Source organism: Jatropha curcas, chromosome 6 (assembly GCF_041381405.1).
Source record: "Jatropha curcas cultivar XTBG-Jc1 chromosome 6, XTBG_Jcur_1.0, whole genome shotgun sequence".
Taxonomy (NCBI): Eukaryota; Viridiplantae; Streptophyta; class Magnoliopsida; order Malpighiales; family Euphorbiaceae; genus Jatropha; species Jatropha curcas.
Window position 1 is genome coordinate 2597146 of NC_143156.1, and position 7505 is coordinate 2604650.

A 7505-nucleotide genomic window follows, 5' to 3' on the forward strand; every position below is an offset into this window, starting at 1 on the left:
ACCATTCATATTTAGTGCAATCCAACCCATTTTAGGAGCATGTCAGAGTACAAAGCAATAATAATTAGATCTCTCCAGTTGATTTTGAGAACTAAATCCAATGTAGATATTTTTATTAGTTTTCTCTAATATCTCATTTGAATTTTTAATCCAAAAAATAGTATTAACAATTTGCATCTCAAGGTAAATATCAAGTTCTAACATACAATGTCAACAATCACATATTGTAAAAAATGAAAATTATGTGATATATAATTCATCTAGAAAATATGTAGCATATCATTTAAACAATATTTGGACAAAAATGAATGAAAGTAACATATAAATTAATTTCTTGGAGATAAGGATATGATAAAATATTAAACTTAAAAATTCAATTTTTAATAATAATCAACGAGTTCTACCTAGTTGATGCCAAAAATTTTGCTCACAATCTCTCTTCTTGACCTGTGCTACAGAACTCATTCAAATATCTTATGAATTAGATATATAAATCAGTCAGTCCTAACAAGGGCATAACTTAAGACAAAATAAATAATTCTTCTACAAAGTAACATAACATAGTTCACAATACAGTTCCTATTGGATGCCAGAAATCCTTAAGAAATGCACCAAGTTTCATATTTTCTTCTGTTTTCCTCCCAACAGGACGTAAAAATAAGTTCATTTCTAGAATCAATTTGTCGAACGATCTGTAGAGGTCACCACAACACAAGTCAATTCGTACTGATCCATATAATATATGTAAACTGACGAGTTTAGTGCTAAACAAACTCCATTTACTACAGGATTTCATTTCCAAACATGTACCCAAATGCTGCTTCAGCTGTATTAAGTATCCACCCTTTGGCTTCCTTGACATATATAGATATCATAAGAAATACTGCAGATATATTGCAAAAGAAAAACTTCAACAAATCAAAGTGTCACTGTTGTGATGGACACAAACAAAATGAAAGAGAGTAGATGAGAAAATAAAATAACTAAAAGAATTGAAAAAAAAATATTAGTACCTCAAAAGTGAATATAACCAGCTATCAAGGATTCCAAGCTGTTAATGTGAATTATGCATGCCTCCGCCTTTTTGTATTGTCCTCAGTAAAGAATTCCCACTTTCCATGATCCAGGGTGCGTAAATCATCATGTTCCGCAATGGCAAGCAAGTATTGAGTGAGCTTTACAAGCTCCTGATCACTATCTCTATTTGCATGAGCCTTTCTGAAAGGCCTAATCGTAAGGCCATTTTGTGGGTTCATCACAAAATTTCTTCGCAGATCATCAAACATTATAGTGTTTTTTGGACTGTAAAACTGAAATATATATAAAAAAACAGCAGTCTGTCAAAAGAATGTTATTTGACCAAAAAGAAAATGCAACTACTAATTTTGCTGCAGTTCACACAGCATTGAAAATAGATCTTTTGATCTCAAATGGGGAAGTGTCATGTTTTATAGGAATTGAAAAACTTATTAGCATGATTGATTCATTATGGATTTAAACAACCCATTTAATAAGAAAAAATCATCGCCTCTTCCTTTGTCATGGTACTACCTTCAAAAGGCTTTCTAGATTGATAAACTATGCAAGAGAAATTCTTATAAAATGCTCATCATCATTTGGTTCTTTCTTTCAAATTTCAGTAAATTAACAGCAGAAGCAATACAAACAATTCTCTTTTAGAAAAGATCATCTTAAAAATTTGTACCTCAGGGAAAAGAGCCCAAATCAATCCAAGTGGCTTGCAGTCAAAAATCCCTCGAGAATCTGATTGAACTGTAATCATTCCTAAATGGTCTAGAAGAGCCGTGATTTTGTAGTTTGGATTGTTGAGCACCCCCAGTTGTCCCATCTTCAGTTCTATCCACTTCATGCTGCAAAAAGGAGATAAATAAATAATTATTTCATATATGTCTAAGTCAAGGATTTCATGTTTCATATTGCAAAAAAAAAAAAAAAAATGTTATAATATATTTTGAGGTAAACAAGACACTTTATAAAATGAAAATGTGAAACAAAAATTGGGAAAAATTATAGTTGAAAACTGGTTTCTTTAGGCTCATTCATATTTCTGTGTTTAATTCTCAAAGGGATTCACATTGAGTCCTATTCAATTTGCAGAAAATAAAGTTGGCTTCGGAGAATATTTTTGTGAGAATTTGCTTGTATGAATAAAAATCAAGTATAATTATTTTATAACATTTGGGGGGGGGGGGGGGGGGGGGGGGGGCATAACAGCAGCAATAATAACAATAATCATCTTCTATCAATGAAGGCCATAAGAATGTCTCGACATAAGAACTTTTCTCTTCAGGCTAAAAGAATAAAATGCATATTTTTCATGAGATGACAAAAGGTTGAGTGCTGGACAAAGATTCCAAATTTCTTTTTGGGTTGGGTTGGGTTGGGCATGCATGCATGTGTATGCAGGGGTGGTGTGGGAAGGCATCCTAACCTGGTTGCAGACCATATCATAATATCATATTCTGCATAAACAGCTGTAAGAAACTCATGAAGGTCTGCACAAGAAGATAATGCAATTAGAAACAAATTGTTACAAAGAGCAAAACATTTAAACAATAAGTTGTCATAACCGAACAACTTACAAGGTCGCATAAGTTCAAGCGGATTCTCTGCTGTGGACCGGTGATCAAACAGGGTATAATCAATATCTAGAACAAGCAGTTTTTTCCCTTCACGACATGGACTCCGAAGTTCAATCTATAATCCAACTCATAAAGAAAAAGGAACATCAAAAAGTTAGTTGTGTCTAAGGGAAGCATCACATCATGATCACATCATGCATGTAAATCCATGCCAATAAAAAATTCAAGCCATATTTAGCTAAAAGCTCTTATGGTACATACCTAGGCATATAATATACATAATAGCTTCCCATCAGGGGTCCAGCATTCTATAACTATAAGCCATTTAAAACCAACGAAATACAAGCTGACCTTATATTGATCAATACGTCTCCTCAGTTTTTGTTTATTAACTTCCTTATCTTTAATATCAACAGCTTCATCTTGCCCAAGTTCAAAATCATCAACAATCTCCGGAGAGTCCAGTTGATCCACAATTATCTCATCTTCAACAGTCCTGAAAGTTCAGTTAAATTTAATAGAAATTTCAACTACATTTAAAATGCAAAAGATTTGTGTCCATGTAATCATGTTGCAAAAAGTCACTTCTTTAAAAATAAAAACTAGTCCTCAAACTCAAAATGTCTTTGACTTCATTGGGCGTAACTTACGTTACACATTCTGCTTCAACAAATTTTTTTGCAAAAAAAAAAAAAAATGAATGAGGATCTAATTGCTGAAGCTGAGGTAATGAGCAAATGGAAATTCTATGCATCCTTTACAACTTGCAAAAACTTATCAGCAAACATTGTACATTTCTACAACCCACATTGCAAGAGATCACCACCTCCTTATCAGCACTTTCAATGTAAAAGTTTTAATTTTTGAGTAAAAGTTACTGTCATACAAGCAAGAGTAAGGGGAAATAAATTCCAATTTCTAGCAAGATCACGGGTGCAATATGGAAGCTATATGAAGTACCAAACAATGAAAGATAGGCGTTTTGTGATTTTTCTTTTTCCTTTTTCCTTTTTGTTTGTAACAAATTTGATTTATATAATAATATGAAAGCCAATCATCTCAAAGATGCAGTAAGAATTATACCAAACTCAAACCTTCAATCATCAACTACAGAAGATTGACTAAATGACAGGAACATTTCACTATCTTTCAATCTATTTCTATTATGTTCTACTCTTTCTTCACCAGCTCGATTATGCCCCATTTTTCAATTACAAGTTTAACTTTAATTAAAATCCTTAATACTCAAGCCTCCATTAAACATAGAAAATGAAAAATCTAACATTCAGTCTACCAATTTGTTGTGATCACAAGACTCCTATCAGTATCCGAGGTTGCAGGGTTAAGGGTCATGTGTTGTCCTCAACAAACATGGAGCTTTCCTTAGAAGAGGCTTTCTCAAAATTCAAAATAACCCATCATAAAGGAAAATGAAAATGACAATAAGAGAGAAAATTTATCAAAAATAAGAAGCAATCAATAAAAAGAAAACCCAGTTAAAAAAAATAATACAAAAGGGAGAGAGAAATCTAACCCAATCATGGTCATTTTGAGCGAGGATTTAAGCGGAAGTTGGGAGAGCAAAACAGTGTCATCGGCCAGCTTATTACCGATTTTAGGATACAGAAGCTTTTGTCGCTTAGGCAAAACATTGGTGAGTTCGCATATGCGGCGCTTCAATTCCCCTACAGAATCGTCGCCGCAGACCCGTACAGTATACTCCTTGCCGCTCCACTTTACTCTCAGTGCCAGCTCCTCCTCCGTCGCCGATGAGACTGCTATCGAAGAAGAAGCAGCTGCCATTGTTAGCTTAATGAGTGCGCTTTCTCTCCGAGAAATAAAAATCGTTCCCTTTGCTTTCGCTTTTGTTTTCTTCCCCCTTGCTTTGTGTGTAAGCAGGGATGGAACTTTCAAAATTTAACTTTTTTTCCCCACAATTTTTTATAACTTTTCTTAAATATCCTGTTTGACCTCCCAAAATATTTCAAAATTTATTTATTTTTCCTAATTTTATATATATATACAAAAATATTCTTATAGGTTCTAATTTTTAAATTTTTTTTTTCTTTTTTATTTTTAGCCTCTCCCTACTTAAATTCGTGTTCCGTCCCAAGCCTCATTCACGTTGTTTTAGGTGATTTGATCCAAAAAAATTATGAAATGAGATCCTGAATTTCATTTTTCACCTCCACATATTAATTACAATAATTTTTATATTTTTAATTTTTATATATAAAAAATTAATTTGATATTTGATTAGTATAACTTTTATAATAATAATTTTCATATTTTTTAATTATTTAATCAATGTTGAATTGATTCTCCCTCGTCCGATACATTCTACTATTTTGAAAATGAATAGAACATTATCATTTAAAAAAAGACTAATTAAATAAAAAATTTCACTAAATAGGTAAGCATTGAAAAAAAAAAAGTATGTATTTTGAAACTCTTATAACCACGAGACCTTCAACTTAGCCATTAGTATAAGGCTTGACTGATATCTCTCTCTCATCTTATACAACCTACTGTTTTGAAAATGAAAGCAACATTTTGTTTAATGAAAAACAAATGGGCTTCAAGATTATAAGCCCATTCATAATTTCATTATTTTCTAATAAAATAATTTAATTAGCACATAAATATTTTTATATTTTGTATGATTTAAACATTATTGTAACATTTAAATTACTAAGTGTAACTTATATTTTAATATGTTTATTATTCAGTTGAATATATAATAATTGGTTTGTACAATGAATTACATAAAACAGTAGTTTTAAAAATTCATACATTATAACTCATAATTGTTTATTTATTCATTTAATAAAATAATAAAAATATAATTTAATTAATATACAAATATTTTTATATTTTGTGTGATTTATTAATGATTTAAATATTATTATAATATTTAAATTACTATAACTTATATTTTGATATATCTTTTATTATGTTGAATATAAAATATCTAGTTTGGATAATGAAAGTTTGATTAATATTAGATAACAAATGGTTGAAAAATAATTTTACATTTATAATTATATTATTATTTTTCATTATAAAATTATTTATGAATATATTTTGTTAACTTTTTACAAATAATTATAAAAATTTAAAAAGTAAAAAATCTAATTAAACCGAGATGACTTGATTCCACCGCAACCCATTCCCATTCATGAAGTCGATTTTATGTCCGGTCTGCTCTAAATAATCTCACAGATTACCCAAAATATCCATACCAAACAATCTAATCTTTCTTTGAACTTGAATTCTATTCCAACTGCCTGTGTCAACTTGATATCTGTTATTATTCATAATTTCCATAATAACCTTATCACCAACTCGCAAATTCTTTCTACTAGCAAACTCAAGCCAGCGGACTGAAAGAAAACGTCCAGCATCTTCATCTTCTTGAACAGAGTAGGGAAATATCTATCCACAGTCCAGCATCTTCATCTTCTTGAACAGAGTAGGGAAATATCAGTCCAGCATCTTCATCTTCTTGAACAGAGTAGGGAAATATCTATCCACAGCCACTGTCATCGTAGACATGCATGATCATTGTCTGCCCTCGTCGAAAGGCAGCTGTCCTATAGAATTAATAGAGACATATAAAGGACTTTCAATATCAGTTTTGGTTAATGTTTTTGAGAAGAGTCACTGCAACATATTGCATCTATAACTACAATTCATAACGTTTACAAGTTAACTAGATCTACGTGGGGATGAGAATATGAAGATTAATTCTTGAGGTAGAGGACATCAACCTAATTTTACATTTAAAGCTACTTAGATAGAGCTTTTGAAGGCACTGAAGAGTGGTTGGGCTGGGATATAAACAGAAAAAGGAGGCCTTGCATTCAAAGTCCTTGATTGCTCAAAGACAAGCTGGCCTTGATGTTATGGGCCAGCCAGTATCAGAATCGAAGAAGATGAGTCCGCTCCATAATTTCCACAAGCACAAATTTCATTTTTATAGGCATATATATATATATATATATATATATATAGCAGACATATTTTCTTTTGGTGCTGCTAGAATACTAAAGAAGTGATACGGATAATATTTATAATTATTTGAATTTATATTTATCTTTTGAACTAAATTGTATTAAATGTGTTGGAGTTTCTCATATTTAAAATGAATTACTTAATTTATAGATTTAATGATTTATGAAATTATTTTTTTATTAAGTATAAAATAAAGCAAACTAACTAATTCTCCTTTTACTTCATTTTTTTATTTATCTCTATAAATTCGACCATTTTCAATCCGTACTTTTCTATACATGTTTATTTATTAATTCTCATTCTCATGATAAAAAAATTATGACTGCATTTTTATTATTTATAATATAAAAAAATTTTACTCAAGAATTTATTAAAAAGCTATATACATTATATTATTTTCTTTCAACTTTTTTCTTTTTTTTAATTTTCTTTAACCTTGGCGGATATATATATACAGTTAGATACGTGTTTTAATTTTAACATAATAAATTTTCTTTTTTCTTTTTTCTTTTTTTTCATCCACCCATTTGCAAATTTTTCATGTTGATGTTAAGAAATGTGTTGAAAAATAAAAATGTTTTTTTATGGATTATTCTGTGTGTGCATATATACAATATGCTAAATGAGATAATTCTCTGGCTATAATAATATTAATATAATATATATTTTGCTAATGAATTAAGTTTGGTGGAAGAAGTTGTAAAGTGAATCTGATATATCATAGATGGTGCTTTGCAAGATATATATTTTTGATTGAGAAAAAATAAATAAATAAAAAGATTTGTGAACTTGGTGACGTAATTGTAAAATTTCTATAGAATTTTAGAATGCCCGCCGTCCTCCAGAAAGAGTGACACAAGAAACATTCTTTTACTCTTTACTGAACTG

At 30.3% G+C, this 7505-nt stretch overlaps 1 protein-coding gene across 2 annotated transcripts; it reads right to left on the bottom strand.

The window, feature by feature from the left end:
• Positions 1-461: 461 nt before the first annotated feature.
• Positions 462-4514, bottom strand: LOC105629631 (ubiquitin family protein). Of its 2 annotated transcripts, none has more exons than XM_012211245.4 (7): positions 4138-4514; positions 2955-3099; positions 2604-2718; positions 2453-2516; positions 1706-1871; positions 1014-1310; positions 462-854 (listed from the first exon to the last, which is right to left on the bottom strand). In XM_012211245.4, exons 1-6 carry the CDS (start codon positions 4404-4406, stop codon positions 1065-1067), a joined length of 1005 nt encoding a protein of 334 aa, XP_012066635.1. In that variant the 5' UTR covers positions 4407-4514; the 3' UTR covers positions 462-854; positions 1014-1064. The 2 variants fall into 2 exon arrangements, with proteins under 2 accessions (XP_012066635.1, XP_012066634.1); XM_012211244.4 differs by having other exon boundaries at positions 462-883; positions 4138-4510.
• Positions 4515-7505: the final 2991 nt, after the last annotated feature.

What these genes read in the sequence shown, in the direction of transcription:
- LOC105629631 (XM_012211245.4), bottom strand. Translation starts at nt 4,406, where the DNA reads ATGGCAGCTGCTTCTTCTTCGATAGCAGTCTCATCGGCGACGGAGGAG. An exon ending in GACGTATTGATCAATATAAG is followed by an intron (nt 2,719 to 2,954) that starts GTCAGCTTGTAT and finishes GTTGGATTATAG; the next exon opens with ATTGAACTTCGGAGTCCATG. An exon ending in ATGATATGGTCTGCAACCAG is followed by an intron (nt 1,872 to 2,452) that starts GTTAGGATGCCT and finishes TCCTTTTTGCAG; the next exon opens with CATGAAGTGGATAGAACTGA.